Source organism: Lactuca sativa, chromosome 5, assembly GCF_002870075.4.
Source record: "Lactuca sativa cultivar Salinas chromosome 5, Lsat_Salinas_v11, whole genome shotgun sequence".
NCBI classification, from domain to species: Eukaryota; Viridiplantae; Streptophyta; class Magnoliopsida; order Asterales; family Asteraceae; genus Lactuca; species Lactuca sativa.
In genome coordinates, this window is record NC_056627.2 from 191727644 (window position 1) to 191749180 (window position 21537).

The 21537-nt window shown below is 39.6% G+C and overlaps 2 protein-coding genes across 2 annotated transcripts; both read left to right on the forward strand.

Annotated features, from left to right (window-relative positions):
- Positions 1 to 12089: 12089 nt before the first annotated feature.
- Positions 12090 to 13381, forward strand: LOC111898267 (NAD-dependent malic enzyme 59 kDa isoform, mitochondrial). Its single transcript, XM_052771833.1, has 5 exons — positions 12090 to 12357; positions 12792 to 12852; positions 12963 to 13066; positions 13156 to 13239; positions 13286 to 13381. Exons 1-5 carry the CDS (start codon positions 12235 to 12237, stop codon positions 13379 to 13381), a joined length of 468 nt encoding a protein of 155 aa, XP_052627793.1. The 5' UTR covers positions 12090 to 12234.
- LOC128126252 (NAD-dependent malic enzyme 59 kDa isoform, mitochondrial-like) lies at positions 13263 to 13801 on the forward strand. Its single transcript, XM_052764007.1, has 2 exons — positions 13263 to 13530; positions 13647 to 13801. The coding sequence occupies exons 1-2, from the start codon at positions 13391 to 13393 to the stop codon at positions 13744 to 13746; spliced, it is 240 nt and encodes a 79-aa protein (XP_052619967.1). The 5' UTR covers positions 13263 to 13390; the 3' UTR covers positions 13747 to 13801.
- The last annotated feature ends 7736 nt before the right edge of the window (positions 13802 to 21537 follow it).

Consider the following 21537-nt stretch of genomic DNA (forward strand, 5'->3'; position numbering starts at 1 on the left):
GAACATTGACACAACCCTAATTGATCTGATTATTACTAAAGCAAAAATGCTTAAGAGCACATCTAAAGCAAAGGTGCTTAAAAGGTTCGATTCCAAAGTTTCTATGGACATTGACAATGGTGACAATGGTGGTACATATAATATTTCTTTTCCTAATGGAAAGGGGTTGGCCAAGGTCAAACAGTTTGATAGTATGGTAAAGAGAAATGCTAATTCTGAGATAGTTTCATGTGTTAACCCTAAAGATTCCATTTGTTTCTATTGCCAATTGAAGGGACATTGGTTCCGAAGCTGCCCAAAATACCTAAGAAATCTTAGAGATAGTAAAGTCGAGTTGTGTTACTCTACTTCAGGTACATCCTACCCTACAAGTACAATAAGAAAAACTCACCAGTCTATCATAAAGCTAGCATAACATCAATCTAATATACCAAGATACATAATCCAGTGGGCTGGTATTGGTACCTTCGACCCACAAGTACAATGAGGAAAACTCATCTCACAGTCTGAAATGTAGCTGAAAAGATCACTACTCTAACTGTTGACTCTACGGGTCACCTATACCACAAACAGTGACCTAATCTAAAGGTACTGCTCAAATTACCCAAAATACCCCTAAGTTAAACTTGGTCAAATTCCTAGTCAAAGTTAAAGTCAAAAGTAGTCAACACAGACTGAGTACACCCAGCGTACTCAGTCACTATGTTTGGCGTAGTAGATCCTTGGCCAAAATACGGGGCCTTATCCCAATACACGCAACCTACCACCAGGTACGCCCAACATACTCAACCTGATCCTACTTTTCATCATTAAGTGGTTATTACATTAAGATATCACATCCAAAGCTTAGATCTAGTCCCAAATATCATTATATGTCATAAAGTTTCCAGCTTTATGACTTTCCATGGCTAGTAGTGGTCCAAAAACCAAAACACTAACTTAAAACACAAACCCAAGCACCATAACTCTTGCATGGAGGGAAGAACTGGACCAAGACAACATTTTTATGATTCCTAGCACTCAAAAACATCTGAAAGGACAACTCTTATGGTTTAAAGTAAGCCATACTCATGAATACCAAGATTATGTGACCAAAATGCATAAAAACTTAAGAACTGTCAAGATCTAAGGAAAACATTCATCAAGTTCCAAGCTTTATACCTTTAAGGGATGCTTGAGGTGAGATACTTCTGGATCTAAGTTGCCTCGAGCTTCCAAGATGATCTACTATGTTATTACTCCTTCACAAGCACAAGAACACACTTTTTTCAAGCTCAAAATCACACACCAAAGAACTAGGGTTTACAAGGAACGTTTTTGGGAAATGGAGGTTGATGAAGGAAAGGGTTTTGAGGGATAAGGATGCTTAAATAGCGCTCTAACTCTAAAATTTAGGGTTTTCTAACCTGCCAAGTACGCCAAGCATACTCATGAGTACACTCAACATACTCACATGAACACACGACCCTTTTCAATGAGCTACGACATGCTTACGCCCCAAGTAAGCATGGCGTAAGGACCAATTTTACAATATTTTTATATTTTGGGTCAAAAAGGAAAATAAATGTGGGTGTTAAACGTTCATAACGAGATGCATAAAGTTGATGATAAATACTTTAAAAAACTATGGTTGGAATCCAAGGTATGTATATTTTAACTTAATTATTAGAAATACGCATGGAATATTTGTTAATTAATTTTGTGTTTAACTTATTCTTTTTTAAATTGTAGATTATGTGGTACATTAAGAGCGATGCTCCAGAACAGTTTATAAGAAAGAGAGCTATCAAATATAAGAAAGAGAGCTATCAAAATCGGTATAAATTTTAGATCAAGGCTTGTTAAAAAAATATGTAAAAATGTACATGAATCCATGTGGCAAATATTTTTTTATTGATCCTGGTGATTGGAATACCATCGTTTTACAAAAATTAGAAATTAAATTTTGGTATGACCATTGTTATTATTAGTATTATATATATATATATATATATATATATATATATATATATATATATATATATATATATATATATATATATATATATATATGTTACCAAGTGATTAATAACAAGTTTGTGTGAAGTCAAAAAGTGAGAAAGCAAAAATAAGCAATTCCAAGAGAAAATTCAAGCCCTACTTAGGACGAAGTGGCTGGAAGGGTTTCGATAAAAAGCAAAATATCATAGGGGCTCAACTTGAAAAAAATACAAATTTCTTAAAAGTATACAAAAGTGTCCTTTCTAGGATGTATATGTTGAGTTGTTCTATTTAAAATAAAGAAACTAAGCTGTATGAACTTCCAGCGAGAGCCATTGAAGATTTCAAATTTTTGGTAAGTTATACGGTGGAATGTTTGAAAATGTGAACCATGAACTAAGTTATAAGGGATTATATGTCCTACTATGGTTCACGGTGGAATGTTTAAAAATGTGAACCTTGATCATAGTATAGGCTCAATACCATTAGTCGACACAAGCCCAACCTTTCGTGGCTCCAATTATGGGTCTGGTGGACCGTGTATTTACTATCTACATATACATGTAATATATTATAACCTTTCGTGGCTCCAATTATGGGTCTGGTGGACCGTGTATTTACTATCTACATATACATGTAATATATTATACTAAAGCTATATTAGATTTTTAGTTTTTTATATTTTCTATTCTATGGAAATTTTAAAACATAGATATCTCATTTATATCTATGTTGTCTGGTTGTAGATCAGGACCGCATGTGATTTGCTTATCAAGGTTGTTGAATCGCAATTGATGGTGGATTCTGGTACAACATGACTAACCTAAAAAACGATCATACATGGGAAATCAATTAAGGATGGTTGTGTTAAAGTTCAAGTTTATGAAATCAATGAAATATATGAGAACTTGCATGTCCACGCTATAACAAAAAACTTATGAAGTTCAGTTTGTTAAAGATATGATTCATTCCGTCGTTCAATGGCCAAGATATGCACATCATGTATATTTTTATTTACATATTACAATTTATTTTAGTATATTTTTATTTAAATATAACGATATGATTTTATCTTGCAAACAAAGAGATACTCTGCAAATAACCTAGTCGCACAAGAATGGACTCGATTCCCTACTCGCCACAAAGAGCCATCGCGACCACTTCATATTGTTGTCCAAAGGTAGTCGTCCCAATTACTCTTACTTTTTTTTGTTAATTTAGTTTGATTTTTAATGTTATGAAAATTTGTTTGTTATTTTAGTTTGATGAAAATGAAGCCCAATTCAAATGGAACTTAATCCCTATTTTCAAGGCGTTTTTACAAATTTTGTTACTCATCAAAATCTTTATATATATATATATATATATATATATATATATATATATATATATATATATATATATATATATATATGCGTGTGCGCATATAATAATATCTAATATTAATGTTTTTTTTATGATTGTTGTTAGCTATTATGTTTCACTCCATCACATTTTGCTACAAATGCGCCCGTGCACTCACCTTTACCCTTACCTTCACCCCTACCCTCACTCATACCTATACCCATGCCCGTACGCAACCCCGAACCTCAACCCAAAAGCAACCATCAACCTCAGCCCAAAAGCAACCTCGAATCTCAACCCAAAAGCTACCCCGAACCTCAACCCAAAAGTAACTCAAACTTGTACCCAAACCCATATGCGTACCTAACCCCATACCTCAACCCAAAAGTAACCCCGAACATGTACCCAAACCAATACATAACCGTAACGCCCCATTCCTAGTATGCATTTGATCTATTAAAGTATTCATTTTGTAAGAGCTACTCGACGAGTTGGTAGCCCTAACTCGTTAAGTAGATGCCAACTTGGACGCAGGGTTTAAGTGGTCTACTCGACGAGTCGAAGCCTTGACTCGACGAGTAGGTCCATCAGGAGGAAACCCTAATCTTTAGGATTTGCACACTATTTAAACATCATATCTGGCCTCCACCCCAGCCTCTATCACCTCTAAACCCTAATCCACATTGAGTGATTTTGAGTTATTTCTTGCCATTTTGAGTGTTATTTGTGCCTTTTGAAAATTGTGGAAGAAGAAGATAGAAGGATCAAAAGGGAAGAAGTAGATCCAGGAACTACACTCCATTTGCTACATAATCAAGTCTCTAACTTGATCATTCTTCTCTTAGATCTATTTTTGTCCATTTTATGAAGGTTTCGGTGTAAGAACATTGGTCCTTAGGATTGGGACGTCCTAAGTGACTTATATCTCAGATCTGGGGTTTAAGAAGGGTTCCATGGCATAAAGGTGCAAACTTTATGACCATGGAAGCCCCATGCAAGCTTGTATGCAAGAACATGGCCTTTTTAGCCCTAAAAGACCATGCATGAAAGGAAAGCTTGGGATTTTACATGTCCAACAAATGATAAGAGCCTAGATCTAGTATATTGTGCCTTGGTTTAAGGTGTTATGGCTTGTGGACCAAGAATTATGTCTTAATGAAGTTAGGGTTTGGGTTAAACCCATTAAGAAGGACTAAGGACGGGTAGAGTTAGAAACTTTACCCTTAAGAGTGTTTTCCCAGTATGTAAATGAACTTTGGAGAATTGATCTGAAAGGTAGGAGCTTAATCCATTGGGATGGCTTAATCGGACAAGGGAACTCGGCGAGTTCAGGGAAGGACTCGACGACTTAAAGCGCGTTATCCCGATTATTATGACAGAAAGAACTCGACGAGTCTGTAAAGGGACTTGACGAGTTGACTTAGTCGACCACGAGTTTAAGCATTATAGGGACTCGCCTGGTTGGGAGATAACTCGACGAGATGGGTTGACTGGGAGTTGACCTTGACTTTGACTTTGACCAGGGGTAAAATGGTCATTTTACCGTAAGGAGGATTATCAGATTTTGATTAAGTGTTATTGTGATTTTGATAGCCGAGAGACGTTGGAGCAGTTATCAGATTTTCCTTACCGAGAGATTTCATAGACAGCTTTGCAAGGTGAGTCTTCCTTTAGTAGGAATGGGTCGAAGGCACCAAGGCCAGCCCATTTAAGTTAGTATTAGTTCTGGATTATAGTCTGATGTCGGACGTGGCCCGATGTAATGTTATATGTTTTTCCGGATCTCGATCCGATGTCGGGGAGGTCCCGAGGAATGCTTGTATGCCTGTATGCTTGATGTCTTCGTGATTCTTGCATGTCTTTGTTATCTATTAGGAGTTCCAGACTTCAGTCTGATGCCGAGGCAAGCCCGAGGAATGCTTAGTTAGTATGTATGATAGTATGTTTTCGAACTCTGGTCCGATGCCGGGGAGGTTCCCCTAGGAATGTTAGCATGCTTCCGGATCTTGGTCCGATGTCGGGCGGGGCCCAAGGAATGTTTACATGGTAGTATATATGTTATGTTATATGTTAGTTGATATGTTCATATGTATGTTGAGATCTGCTCGATGTCGGGTAGGGCTCGATGCCAGGCGGGGCCCGATGCCGAATAGGGTACGATGTCGGGCGGGGCCCGATGTCGGGAAAGCCAATGCTGAGCTAGACTTGATGTAGCAGGGTCTGGGCCCAAGATATGTTATATGTTATGTGTATGGTATGTGGTAGTTTGGGGGAAATCGCTGAGCTTCGTGCTTACAGTTTTTAGTTTTGGTTTCAGGTACTTCCACTAGCAAGGGAAGGGCCTGGGATGATCGCATGGCACACACCATAGTTTCAGTCTGAGATTGTTTTTGACTCTGATATTTTCTGATATGTTTTCGATACAGTTCTTGACATGATGTTGTGAGATACATGATACTTGATTTTATTTATGACTATGGATGCTTTGTGGTTTTATATTAAGTTTCAAAACGAAATTTTTGGACCATATTTTTGGGACGTTTCAAGTTGGTATCAGAGCCTTGGTTTGAGGGATTCGGGCACACTCTCAGGTGTGTCTTAACTCAAACTAAGGAATTGGTATGAAAATTTTCAAAAGAAAATCATTTTTATAAAAAGAACTTTGAGAAAAAGAAAAGAATTTTGAAAGAAGAAAAGAACGTTGAAAAAGAGAAAAGGGTGTGGTGCATGCAATCAACCAAGCTCAAGTAAGTACTCTCAAATTACCCATACAGGTTTATGTGATGTTTATCAGCTTTATGAAGACAACATGCTAAATTAGGACTAAGGATCTAGGGATGATGTCTTATGTGCCTGTTATATGTGTATCAGCTTTATGAGAAATGCATACTAGTACATAACAGTCAGTATGATAGCCAGAGTAGTATATGCATGATTATGTGTACTCAATTCCCGAATGCTACTTGCTTTGTGCTTTAAGGAGTTCTAGCCATCTTTTGCTAACTAGTAGACAAATATGTTAATTTACAAATTGCAAGGAATAAATAATTTCAGAAGTTTAGGTCTAGCTCTATTTCACAGCTCTTGTTTGAGTCCAATCGTTGTAAGGTAGGACCTCTCATTCGAAGAATTATCTAGTCTTAGTGATATGTAATAGTATTCGTAGGCTAGTTCGGGGAAGATAACATGAACTTCTTATGTAGCTGATGGCGGAGAGTAGGACGGTGATTACCCTAGGGCAAGCCTAGGATGAGAGTAGCACGTGAAGCATTAGTAGTAGAAGGGACTTGGTGAAGTCAATGCAATTCTTGAGGAAAGTATAGATAGATGTGGAAGGTAGTATGGGCCCGTACTATTGAAAGCAGAGGATCCGTACTCAAATCAAGGAAGGCTGAGATGAATCCAGGGAACTTGTAGTGTATGTGATCCCTCAAGTTATGTTTAGTATTCTGATGTTTGTTATGATGTGTTTTTCAGAGTGGTGGTTTTATGCCTTAGACCAGCAGTTGGCAGTTCAGGTGCCAGTGAAGGATCAGGCTTAGGCTCTGGAGCTGAGCAGCTAGACAAGAAGACTAGGGAGTTCGTCTCCTCCAATATCATGCACAACATATTGGACCAAATTCCTGTGATCTTTGGTATGGTCAAGGAGGTTATCTTGGATATTCTTGAGGAGAGGTTGAGTGCTTTCCGTGCGGAGATGGTGGTAATGCTAGGGGCCCGTAGGGTGACTTTCAGGGAGTTCATAGCATGTGGAGCTCTAGATTACCATGGGGCTAAGGATCCCATTGCTAGCAGCAGATGGTTGGATGATGTCGCCAACGCTTTCCATACGAGCAGATGTCCCGAGGGGGACAAGGTTCGACTTGCTTCCTGTCTGCTGAATAACAGAGAACGTGATTGGTGGGAGGAGGTCGGACATGCCATTGGTGATGATGTAGCTTTAGATATGATGACCTGGAGTGACTTTTCAGCCAGGTTCAGGGCCGAGTTCTCACCTGTGATTGAGGTGCAATAGCTAGCGAGAGAGTTCCAGGATTTACAGTAGACCACTGAGATGGTGACTGAGATCACCGCCAAGTTTAGGGAGAAGACCCTTCTTATTCCGTAGTACATGGCGGACGAGGAGATGAAGAAGGCATGATATCATGAGATGCTAAGGAGTGACATTCGGTAGTTTGTAAGCCGTTCTAGCTGCAAGACGCTGGAAGACATGATTACGAGAGCTCAGGAGAGGGAGCTAGGTTTGGAGATGGAGAGGAAGAGGAAACCCGAGGGGGTGCAGACAGTGAGTGCGGGCAAGAAGCGCAAGGTGTCACATCATAGATCGAGGAGCCAGCAAGGCTGCAGCCGGTGTGGCAAATGCGACAAGATGCACGAGGGGGTGTGCAAGGCAGGGAGTTCAGGCTGCTTTAAGTGCGGTCGGACTGGTCATATGAGTAGCGATTGTACAGCTGTTACCACTACGACATGATCATATCTGATTTGCTTTCAGTGCAATCAGAGGGGACACAAGCGATCCTAGTACCCGAATTTAGCTGCAGCAGGACAGGTGGTGGTACCTACTCCTGCCACACTGAGGATTATGGATGGCCGTTAGGGCCGGGCTAAGGCGCCCACAACAAGGAGCAGAGCTTTTCATCTGACTACTGAGGAGGCACGTGCGGCTCCCGATGTTGTGACTGATATGTATTCTCTCCTTATCTCTTTATTTATCTTGATTGTCTCTCATGTTTTATGTGTTTTATTATAGGATCGTTCCCAGTGAATGATATATTAGCTTTGGTACTGTTTGATTCGGGTGTCACCCGATCTTTTGTGTCGCTCGCGCTCAGCAAGCAATTTGTAGGAGCTCCAGGGGAGCTGGGTTGCCCACTAGATATGGAGATAGCAGATGACAAGACTGTCAGGGTCATGAGGGTTCACATAGGATGCACACTAAAACTATTCGAGCAGCAGTTTTCAGTAGACTTGGTTCCTATTCCCCTGTGTGGGAATAAGGTTATAGTGGGTATGGATTGGTTGAGCCCCAATGGGGAAGTGATTGATTGTGAGTGGAATCTAGTGATGGTTCGTACTCCTAGTGGGGGAGAGCTAGTGATTCAGGGCGAGAGGCCACAACGCGGGACGATTCTCTGTTCAGCAGCGAGGGCGAGACGCCACCTTCAGCAGGGTTGCGCCGGATACGTTGCCTATGTCATGGATACCCGTGATAAGGGTAAGGCAACAGTTGATGATGTACCGGTAGTGCGAGAGTACCCATACGTATTCCCTAAGGATTTTCCTGGGGTACCTCTAGAGAGACAAGTTGAGTTTAGGATTGACTTGGTCCTTGGTGTGACTCCGATCTCCAAGGCACCATATCGTTTGGCTCCTACCGAGATACATGAGTTGTCTACACAGCTGCAAGAGCTGCTAGACAAGGGTTTTATCAGACCTAGTAGTTTGCCATGGGGAGCCCCGATCCTATTTGTGAAGAAGTAGGACGGGTCACATCGCATGTACATAGACTGCTGGGAGCTGAACAAGGTAACAGTGAAGAACCGTTACCCACTTCCGAGGATAGACGATTTGTTTGACTAGCTTCAGGGAGCATCTTGGTTCTCCAGGATTGATCTATGGTCAGGGTATCACCAGATGCGAGTTAGGGATGATGATGTGCAGAAGACAACTTTTAGGACTCGCTATGGTCATTATGAGTTCATGGTGATGTCGTTTGGGCTCACCAATGCTTCAGCCGTGTTCATGGACCTCATGAACCGAGTGTGCAGACCAATGCTGGATCGGTCTGTAATAGTTTTCATTGATGACATCTTGGTTTACTCCAAGACTCAGGAGAAGCATGAGGAGCACCTGAGGGAGGTACTGGAGACACTGAGGAAGGAGATACTTTATGCGAAGTTCTCCAACTATGAGTTCTGGTTGCGCGAGGTGCAATTCGTTGGGCATCTTGTCAACCAGAAGGGTATTCTAGTCGATCCGGCCATGATAGAGGTTGTGATGTAGTGGGAGATTCTGAGGTCTCCAACTGAGATTCGAAGTTTCCTGGGTCTGGCAGGGTATTACAGGAGATTTATTCAGGACTTCTCCAATATTGCAGTTCCGTTGACCCGACTGACCAAGAAGTCGGTGGTTTTTCGCTATGGACCTGAGCAGCAGGCAGCCTTTGAGACGCTCAGGCAGCAGTTATGCGAGACACCGATTCTCACTTTGCCAGAGGGTGTATATGACTTCGTAGTCTACTATGATGCTTCGATCACAGGCATGGGAGTTGTGTTGATGCAGCGACGTCATGTGATAGCTTATGCCTCAAGACAGCCGAAGCCTCACGAGGCTAACTATCCGACACACGATTTAGAGTTAGGGGTTGTCATATTCGCCCTCAATATTTGGCGACACTACCTCTATGGGGTCCGTTGTACCATTTACACATACCACAAGAGTTTGAGGTACCTCATGGATCAACCAAATCTGAACATGAAGCAACGTTCACTACAAGAAAAATAGCCTTTTACGACGCGCAAACCACGACACTCATTGATTTATGTTACGCAATGGAGAGTGACGTTAAAAAAGTGTCGTCTCTTCAGAAAATTTAAGGATTTAGGTCACGCATTATTGCGTGCCTTTAAATTAGTGTCAAAAGAAAAAAAATTAAAAACACGGAGGGCGCTGTACCTTAAATGCGCGCCCTCTATATGTGTCGCTTTATAATTTTAATGAACGCGCGTTCCTTAGTTACAAGCGGGAAAAGAAAAGCCAAAAAATTAGAAAAGCCCACTACCCTCCCTGCCCTAAGCATTTTCACGCATCTTTCATTCTCCTCACACTGTTGTGCAACTTCTCAATCAAAGATCGAAGGTTACGATTTCATCTCCATCTCTCGACTTCATCATCTCAATCAAGAAAAAGGGCTTCTGATTTCCATTCATCTACTTCATCGTTCCTGTAATTTCACCTTCTTCATCTCTCTGCTGTTATTGAGAATACTCGCCAATAGTTTTCTTATTCCCCACTCGATGTTGAAATTTTCAGAAAAAGCCCTAATTAAGTATTATACTCTCAAGTCTCAATATTAGAATCCAAATATTAATTCTCGTTTGTTTCTTATTCCCCACAGATAAAAAGAAAAAGGGGAATTAGAATGACGAAGGTAGCGGGAGTTTTGGTCCGGTGGTCGTGGTTCATCTATCGAGAAAGGAAGATGGGAACGCAAGCAGCCATGGTGGTCGATGATGGAAATCAATCGAGAAAGGGGAAGCACCTCTGGTGCGGGATCGATTTGACAAAAAGAGAAGGGAGAAGCAGCGACGCTTCTCTTGTCTGCCACAGCTTGGGGGGAGGTGCTCCGGTGGTCTCCTTGGCTGTTCTTCCTTGTCGCCAGCAGATTACATGTAGGGAGGGGACTCAACTAGTCCGATGGAGGAGGACAAGTAACGGCTGGTAGATCAGGATGATCGATCTATTCATGAGGAGGAGGAGGAAATTATTGGTTCCCAGTGAGCCTTCCTTGGCTTCTTAGACTCCGTCATCGGTAGAAATCGGAGGACCTTTGGGGTTTGGACAGATCGAAGGAAGAAGAATGAAGAAGTGGTGGTCTTTGGTGATTGAAGGTAAACGGATGGGGTTTTCTTGAACCTCACAGGTCGTATTCTTTCTTAGATTTAATGCTTTCCATGAATCTTTTTTGGTGATTCCAACACACACATAAATCAGCATTCTCTCAAATTTCTTTGAAAATCCAATTGTTTACTTGAACTTCCTTCTAATTAAAGCCATTGGTAGAAGCCTTTCACCAGCTCGAATCTTAGTATCTTTCCATCCATAGTCTGTAATACTAATACAAACGCAAACAAAACACTCCTTTCTGTTTTCCAATTTCCACAATGGTTTCTTCTCAATTAACTGCTTTAATTGAAAACAAGCCATTCAAATCTTCCAAGAACTATTTCCAATTCCCAAAAAACCCTCCCAATGAAACATCAGATACTCTTGAATTGGACTTTTCTTATACATTTGGTCCTCTCCCACTGCCAGCTGGCAATTCTGAAATTCCAAGCGATGACCCTGTGGTCATTTACAACCGTTCACATTCTTTAGTGGGTCCCACGCCATGTGTAAGCCACTTGCTGAATCTAAGGAAGTTAACCATATGTAAAACGGATGAATCAATGGAGGATTTCAGTGATGTGATAGATAAAGAGATTGAAGAAGAAGATTCTAAAATGGTTGTAAGGTGAAAACCATAGGGCTTGAAGATTTTGAAGTCATGAAAGTTGTGGGGCAAGGGGCTTTTGGTAAAGTGTATCAAGTGAGAAAGAGAGATAGTTTGGAAATATATGCAATGAAAGTTGTGAGAAAAGATAAGATTGTGGAGAAAAATCATGTTGAGTATATGAAAGTAGAGAGAGATATCTTGACAAAGATTGATCATCCCTTTATTGTCCAGCTTCGTTACTCTTTCCAGGTACTTTTTTTTTTCTAAATTCCAAAACTACCCTTTTTGTATCTGTCTATGCTCACTCTTTTAATCTTCAGACAAAATATCGACTTTACCTCGTTTTGGACTTTGTGAATGGTGGACATCTTTTTTTCCAGCTATATCATCATGGACTGTTTCGGTGAGTTTTATTTATTTATTTGTTTTTGTTACTTTAAAAATAAAATAAACTGATTAATCAAACTTGTAACAAATTCTGTGAATTAATCAAAAACCCTTTGTGTGAATTTTGTAGGTATTGGCTCTTATTATGTTATTAATTAAAACATAAAGTTTTTTCACAATATGCTCTCTGTATACAAAGAATGTGCTAAACTGTCATAACTTGTTACATCAAGCATTTTCATTCTAATTATTTTTATTCATAAACCAATTTAGATATAAGTAAATTATTGTAAAAATTTCAGGTAGACATGGTAGTTCTTACAGATGGCAGCCGTATTCTTGGGCTTGGTGATCTTGGGGTTCAAGGAATGGCCATACCTATTGGAAAGCTCGATATGTATGTTGCTGCTGCTGGTATCAATCCTCAAAGAGTATGCTTTTTTTTTTAAATCACAACTTCAATTTATATGCTATACTACTTGATCAAACACATTCCCTTTGATACTCCCGTGTGAAAAGAAATTATAAGATGTTTAATGGAGTGTTTGGTTTGTGAATGAAATTGGACAGATTAGGAATATAAGATTCCATTATGAGAACTTTTTGGTTGCCAAATGGATGGAATTCAATCCGATTTCTTTCATTTGATATATATTTCAGTAAGTAAACATTAAAAAAAAAGTTTCATTTATATATGAACCAAGCAAAAGAATGAAATTGAATTCCATTCCATTCCAGTTTTTGTCAACTAAACATGTGACAAATTACAATTCCTTTTAATGGATTCATCCCCTCAAATAATATTCTATGAACCAAACGAAAACGTGGTGTACATTCTCACTAATACATTTGGTCTGCATTGCAGATCCTTCCTATCATGCTTGATGTTGGAACTAACAATCAACAGCTACTAGATAATCCCCTTTGTAAGTGGATAAGTGTACACAAACTCATTGTATAGCATCTTTAACTTTACCCACAAGTTAATATTATTTTAATTAAATGATTTCTTTTTTAACTATATTTACTTTGACAGATATAGGACTACGGCAACCTAGATTAGAAGGGGATGAATATATATCAATAGTGGATGAATTAATGGAAGCTCTTCATGCACGTTGGCCAAAGGCTATTGTCCAGGTTCATTTTTTTAAAAGCTTTCAAATGTTTGGTTTTTTATGTATGTTGAATTTATATGAAATCTTTTATGATTGCCCATGTTAAATTAGTTTGAAGACTTTCAATTCAAGTGGGCTTTTGAAACTCTTGAAAGATACCGGAAGAAGATCTGCATGTTCAATGATGACATACAAGTTAGAATCTGTCTAATGCTTATGCTCCTTGATTTGAAACATCAAGTTATTGTTTGGTATGATGGAGTCAAGGAAGGAATGGAATGGTTCATTCCACCGGAACGAAAAAAAAAATTCATGTTTGTTTTGCCTGATGGAATGATGGAATGGAATGGGTGATTCCTCCACTTGTTCTTCTTTGCAGGGAACTGCTGGTGTTGCATTGGCTGGATTACTTGGAACTGTTAGGGCACAAGGTCGCCCTTTATCAGACTTTGCAAACCAAAAAATTGTCGTTGTTGGTGCTGGAAGGTACTTCACACCCTCATTTCTCCTTATATATATATATATATATATATATATATATATATATATATATATATATATATATGTTATGAACTTTAACTTACATTCTGTATGGTTTTCAGTGCAGGGCTTGGTGTTCTTAAAGTGGCCTATCAGGCGGCTGCAAGGATGGCAGGATCAGAAGCAAAACCTCAATTTTTCCTACTTGATAAAGACGTATGATTTTACGAAAATGCCCTCGTCCAACTTACCATCTTATTCTGTTTCTATTATTTTTCAGTGAACTAATAGTTTGAATAGAAAATAAAAAGGGGAAACGTAAGTGCATTGCTATTATGAATATAAAGTTTTAAATTTTTTTTGGATGCAAGGTTTGATCACAAAGGAGAGAGGTTGTATTGACTCAGCAGCTGCACCATTTGCCAAAGATATTGGAGAGGTTGAAAGTTTAGGTCTCCATGAGGGATCTGATCTTCTTGAAGTGGTACGTTACATCTATTTTTGGAATAATTGTGTTTTTTTTAGTTAATTATATGAAAAACTTTTTTGAAAAGAAAAAAAAAGTTATATACTTTGCAAATGGGGATGCCAATTTTATGGTGTTTTGCAGGTCAAAAAGGTCAAACCTCATGTTCTTCTTGGTTTATCTGGAGTTGGAGGTGTTTTCAATGAGCATGTATGTATTCTTTTTTTGGTTTAATAAGTATTGTATAATTTTCTGTACTTTTTTGCTGATAGAAACCGTGAAGCTTCTGTTGGGCCACACATTATTAACCACTTATTTCTGTTTCCTCTTAAATCAAGGTAGTCTATGGGTATTTTTTTTATGTGAAGCTCGTCTTTTTTGCAATGATAGTCTATGGGTATTTTTTATGTGAAGTTCGTCTTTTTTTGACTTTTGACTTTTATATTTTTGCATTGTGTGGTTATAATTTGTTTCAGACATCAAGAATCTTAAAGCAAAATGAAGTGAATTCCAAAAGTAGTACAAAGATGGAATCACCTATTCCGATTCCAATAACCTCTTATTTTTGTCATTAGTTAAAATTTTCAGATATTAATATGAAGTGTTTTATAATTGGTTAATGTATAAAATGAGTTTGGTTTCAGGTTGATGCTAAGTTGAAGGATGCAGTTGAGAAAGAGGTTGGTAGGATAAGAGGTTTGGTTGGATTAGCTTTTTCCACAGCACAGAAGGTTAGGGACAGGTCTATATTTTTTTTCTTGATTAAGTCTTGTTTTTGTTAAGTAAACAAGAAACATAAACTAAAAGGTCTATATTTTGTTTCTTGATTGGTTTGATGCAACAGCTTCTTTACCTTTTGTCCATGTAGGATCCACCAGGAACAGGAAAAACACAAACAATTTTTGGGCTTCTTAGTGCCATATTACATACCAACTGAGTATCTAAGTCTCTTAACTTTGTAAGACATTGATTACTTGAGGGTATTTTTAGTAACATTGTAAGAGATTGATTACTTGAGGGTACTTATGGTATATAATGTTATATTCTTTTGTTAAAATGGTCCTTAGTGCAATGAATTATCTTTATTGTTTATGGTATTTTATTTTGTATTATGAGACTTTTAATGTGTTATTTAATTTGAAAATTAGTAAATCTATCAAAAAAGTATTTTATTTCTATTACGAGAAATTAAATGCAAATTTAATATAAAAATTAATAAATATATACTTTTTTTTAAACATTTAAATTTACGATACGCAAAAATGTGTGTCATCTTCATTTATGACATGGCCTTTCTTGACAGGGGCTTTCTTGATACGCATTGCGTGTCATTAACACGCGCGTCGTAAGGTTACGACACGCGAATGCGTGTCGTCTTCCTTTATGACAGGGCCTTCCTTGATACGCATTGCGTGTCGTAAACGCGCGTCGTAATTGCGCGTCGTAAATGAGCGTCGTAAATGCGCGTCGTCTCTCTTTATGACAGGGCCTTCCTTGACACGCATTTGCGCGTCGTCTGAGCGTTTTATGACGCGCAATGAGCGTCGTAAAAGGCCTTTTTTCTAGTAGTGGTTAGTGGTTAGATGTGGTGAACGACTATGATTGTGAGATCCTTTACCACCTGGGCAAGGCCAACGTAGTGGCCAACGCTCAAAGCCGCAAGGCGGTAACGGCCCAAATCCGAGACATTTGTCTGAGGATGACAGTGATTACTCCATTGCTGGAGCAGTTCCGTGAGGCACAGGTCGAGGGCCTGAAGGAGGAGCGCCGGAAGTGCGAGCGGATCATAGGCCAGGTGGCCTCCTTTGATTATGACAACTGTGGATTATTGACCCTGCATGGGAGGGTTTGGGTGCCGTACTAGGGTGGAGTATGAAAAATATTGATGGATGAGGCCCACAAGTCCAGGTTCTCCATCCATCCCAGGGTGACGAAGATGTACAAAGATTTTCGACCCAATTACTGGTGGCCCTTCATGAAGCGGGATGTAGCTTGGAACGTGGAGAGATGCCTGACCTGCAGGAAGGTCAAGGCAGAGCACCAGAGGTCTCACGGCAAGATGCAATCATTATACATCCCCGTGTGGAAGTGGGAGGACATTACTATGGATTTTATCACTAAGCTTCCCAGGACCGCAGTGTAGGGTCGATTCAATATGGGTCATAGTGGATCGGTTGACAAAGATTGCTCACTTTATCCTAATCCAGGAGAGCATCTCAACCGAGAAGTTAGACGAGGTTTACGTGCGAGAAGTAGTGGCACGACATGGAGTGTCTGTCTTAGTGGTGTCAGACCGAGATGTCTATTTTACTTCCAGATTTTGGAAGCGGTTCCACGACGAGATGGGTACTCGTCTCCATTTCAGCACCACTTTCCACCCCCAGATGGACGGACAGAGCGAGAGGACGATTTAGACTCTCGAGGACATGCTTCGAGCATGTGTTTTGGATTTCGGTGGCAGTTGGGATACGTATCTTTCGTTGGCAGAGTTTTCGTATAACAATAGTTACCGCACCAGTATAGACCGGCCTCCCTTCGAGATGCTCTACGATAGGAAGTGCAGGACCCTAATTTGTTGGGATGAGGTCGGTTAGAGGGTCTTGGGGAGTACAGAGGTAGTACTCAAGACCACCGAGCGGATCCAGCAGGTTCAGAGCAGGCTCCAGACTGCTCAGAGTCGGCAGAAGAGTTACACCGACAAGTAGCATTCAGACTTGTAGTTTCGGGAGGGAGACATGGTTCTCCTGAAGTTGTCGTCCTGGAAGGGTGTCATATGATTCCGGAAACAGGGCAAGCTAGGCCCCAGGTACATCGGCCCCTTCCGAGTCATAGCCCGGGTGGGCAAGGTAGCGTACAAACTAGATCTTCCCGCTGACCTCAGCAAGATCCACAACACTTTCCATGTTCCCCAGCTATGGAAGTGCTTGGTGGATGATTCAGCAGTGGTATCCCTTGAGGATATTTAGTTGATAACAACCTGAACTACATTGAGAGACCAGTGGCGATTCTGGATCGTAAGATAAGGAGTTAAGGAACAAGAGGGTTGAGTTAGTGAAGGTGCAGTTGCAGCACCGTAAGGGTTCAAAGTAGACATGGGAGCCCAAGGAGGAGATGGGGGAGCACTACCCAGAGTTTTTTTTTTCCAGATGTAGCAGACTTCTAGGACGAAGTATCATATAAGTGGGGGATAATTGTAATGCCCCATTCCTAGTACGCATTTAATCTATTAAATTATTCATTTTGTAAGAGCTATCGACGAGTTGGTAGCCCTAACTCGTCGAGTAGATGTCAGCTTGGACGCGGGGTTTAAGTGGTCTACTTGACGAGTCGAAGCATTGACTCGATGAGTAGGTCTATTAGGAGGAAACCCTAATCTTTAGAGTTTGCACCCTATTTAAACATCATATCTGGCCTCCACCCTAGCCTTTATCACCTCCAAAACCTAATCTCGAAAACCTAATCCACCTTGAGTGATTTTGATCTATTTCTTGTCATTTTGAGTGTTATTTGTGCCTTTTGAAGCTTGTGGAAGAAAACAAGATAGAAGGCTCAAATGGGAAGAAATAGATCCAAGAACTACACTCCATTTGCTACATAATCAAGTCTCTAGCTTGATTATTCTTCTCTTAGATATATTTGTGTCCATTTTATGAAGGTTTTGGTGTAAGAACCTCGGTCCTTGGAATTGGGACGTCCCACATGACTTACATCTCAGATTTGGGGTTTAGGAAGGTTTCCATGGCACAAAGGTGCAAACTTTATGACCATGGAAGCCCCATGCAAGCTTGTATGCAAGAACATGGCCTTTTTAGCCCTAAAAGACCATGCACGAAAGGAAAGCTCGGTATTTTACGTGTCCAACAGATGATAAGAGCCTAGATCTAGTATATTGTGCCTTGGTTTAAGGTGTTATGGCTTGTGGACCAAGAATTATGTCTTAATGAAGTTAGGGTTTGGGTTAAACCCATTAAGAAGGACTAAGGACGGGTAAAGTTGGAAACTTTACCCTTAAGAGTGTTTTCCCAGTATGTAGATGAACTTTGGAGCATTGATTTGAAAGGTAGGAGCTTAATCCATTGGGATGGCTTAATCAGACGGGGAACTCAGCGAGTCCAGGGAAGGACTCGACGACTTAAAGCGTGCTGTCCCGATTATTATGACAGAAAGAACTCGACGAGTCTGTAAAGGGACTTGACGAGTTGACTCAGTCGACCATAAGTTTAAGCATTATAGGGACTCGTCGAGTTGGGAGATAACTCGACGAGTTGGGTTGACTGGGAGTTGACCTTGACTTTGACTTTGACCAGGGGTAAAATGGTCATTTTACCCTAAGTAGGATTATCAGATTTTGATTAAGTGTTATTGTGATTTTGAGCCTGGAGACGTTGGAGCAGCTATTAGATTTTCCTCGCCACGAGATTTCACAGACAACTTTGCAAGGTGAGTCTTCCTTTAGAAGGAATGGGTCGAAGGCACCAAGGCATACCCGTTTAAGTTAGTATTAGTTCCAGATTATACTCTGATGTCGGACGTGGCCCGATTTAAAGTTATATGTTTTTCCGGATCTCGATCCGATGTCGAAGAGGTCCCGAGGAATGCTTGTATGCCTGTATGCTTGATGTCTTCGTGATTCTTGCATGTATTTGTTATGTGTTAGGAGTTTCAGACTCCAGTCTGATGCCGAGGCAAGCCCGAGGAATGCTTAGTTAGTATGTATGATAGTATGTTTCTAGACTCCGGTCCGATGTCGGGGCGGTTCCCAGGGAATGGTAACATGCTTCCAGATCTTGGTCCGATGTCGGGCGAGGCCCGAGGAATGTTTACATGGTAGTATATGTGTTATTTATATATTAGTTGATATGTTCATATGTATGCCGAGATCTGCTTGATATCAGGCGGGGCCCGATGCCAAATAGGGTTTGATGCCGGCGGGGCCTGATGCCAGGAAAGCCGACGCCGAACTAGACTCGATGTAGCACGGGCGGCGCCCAATATATGTTATATGTTATGTGTATGGTATGTGGTAGTTTGGGGGAACTTACTAAACTTCTTGTTTACAATTTTCAATTTTGGTTTCAGGTACTTCCTCTATCAAGGGGAAGGGGTCGGGATGATCGCATGGCACACACTACAATTTTAGTCTGGGATTGTTGTAGACTTTGATATTTTCTTATATGTTTTCGATACAGTTCTTGACATGATGTTTTGAGATACATGATACTTGATTTTCTTTATGAGTATGGATGATTTGTGGTTTTATATTAAGTTCCAAAACGAAATTTTTGGAGCGTATTTTTTGGACGTTTCAATAACTTCAAACCTCAACCCAAAATCAACCCCGAACGAGTACCCAAACTCAAACCCGTACCCGTACATGTACCCAAACCCAACTTTGAACCCAAATTTATTGATCAAGAAGTGGAATTGTCATTAAACTAGTTACGAATAAAGGTACTGAGTATAAAAGCGTTGTTCATCAAATATCCCTATACTTTTGGGATGACTTTTTTATTCAAATTTGATCACCTCAAGGGTTGTATCCAAACAGGGTTCATTTTGCAGTCCCATTTGTGTCGGTTTTACAACTATTTTAAACGAATGGCTTGATATAAGCATAATTTGTTGAGTTGGAATGTAAGTTGTTATTATTATGTTAATTTTTTACAATATCATTTAATTTAATAACATTTTATAATATGTTTTGTATGGGGTGCCGAACAATTCCCAATGCGTTTTCATTGATTCAAACTACATTATTGATATGGAGTGCCAAAGAAATAAGGCGTGCGTGATAAAACACATCAAAGAAGTATTTTTGTTTCATGCAAAGAGATAATATTTTCTTGCACCATATATAAAGGAGTAAGATATATATTTTTCCATAATACATACAAATACATACACACACTAAACATAAAGTTGCTTAATTGTTTTACAATTTTTGTTTTGTAGGAAACATTGCCACTTTTTATCCTTTGTTGTGAGACCAGAATTGCCTATATTCTTGATTCTTTAATATACTCTTGTAATATCAGAAACTACCCCCTTGCCACTATTATTGAATGATTTTCCTTAAATAAATAACATGGATGCATGCAATGGTATGGCCTATATTTCTGTTTTTTTTTTATCAATTTATTTTATGGTGTTTGAAATAATTAATTGTGAATTAATAGAGTGTAACAAATAAAGAGAAAGTTTGAGCATATGGTTTTATTGTTATTAAACATATGCTTCTATTTTTTTTAGACCATTTAACATAAATTTGAAATAACAGTAAGTGTTTTGAATATATTTTAATATCAACGTTCTATTTTGTTTGTATATATTTATGTAATTTGTTTATTTTTTTTTTCAGTTTTGGAGTATGAATGAGTTTGTTTCGAACAATCACATTGAAATTATGAGCGTAAAACTACTTATGAGTTTAATTGGCAAAGACTTCGAGAACCAGGCATAACTCGGTAAGAGACTAATTTTAATATCAATTTCTTGTATCACATCCTATTACAACATTGTACTTTGAGAAATATTATAATGAATTATTTTGAATGTTGTTTTAGTAAATGCACAAACATGAGTGCATAACTATTGGATCGGGTGTCCAAGCCCATAACTAAAATTGGTATATTATTGAATTGATAGTAGCACAGTCGTTTTGAGTTACCCTCACAAACCTAGCAATTGGACAGGATGATACTAGAGAGATAGATTAAATTATCATCTGAATAATAAATTAAGTAGATAGTTTATTAATGTGTTATGAAAATAATATATTAATTAGAAATCATATTATTTATTTAATAATTAATTAGAAATTAATTGTAATTTTGAGATTAAATGGATTAATTAAAAGTACAGGAACTGTTCTGTAACGACCGAAAAATTCCAACCAATTTAAATTTTTCAAAAACAACCTGATTTCATTAAATTATTACAAAAAGGTTTTCAATACAATTTATTTAGAGTATTCCTAGAATCACATCACAACATAAACATGAGGAGCGGTACGATCACGCCTTCGCCTTGCCACGGTCTCCTGAAGAACCTGAAAAACATTAAACCACAACTGTAAGCCCGAGAGCTTAGTGAGATATCCCCAAAATACCAACCACATATACCATACACACATAACATGCCATATCATATCCGATGACAGAACAGCCATGCACTTCGGGTCTACTGGGTGACTGGTCCGCCGCACTAGCCAACAGTCCACCTGGTCCACCCTCCGAATCTAGCCATATACATCGAGTCTGCAGTGTGATTGGTCCGCCCGCACCGGGCCTTCAATCCACCTGGTCCACTCTCCGAGTCTACAGTATGACTGGTCCGCCCGCACCGGGCCTTCAGTCGGCCTGGTCCACTCTCCGAGCCTCGGCACGTCTGGTCCGCCCTCTTGGGGCCTACAGCCTATCCGGACCGCTCGCTGGGCCTTCGGGACAACCGGTTCGCCCTGGGTATCTTGGCCTACAACACAAAGCATGACCCGCCTCAACCCAACTCCAGTCCAAACAACCATGTGCACATAAACATACAATCATATA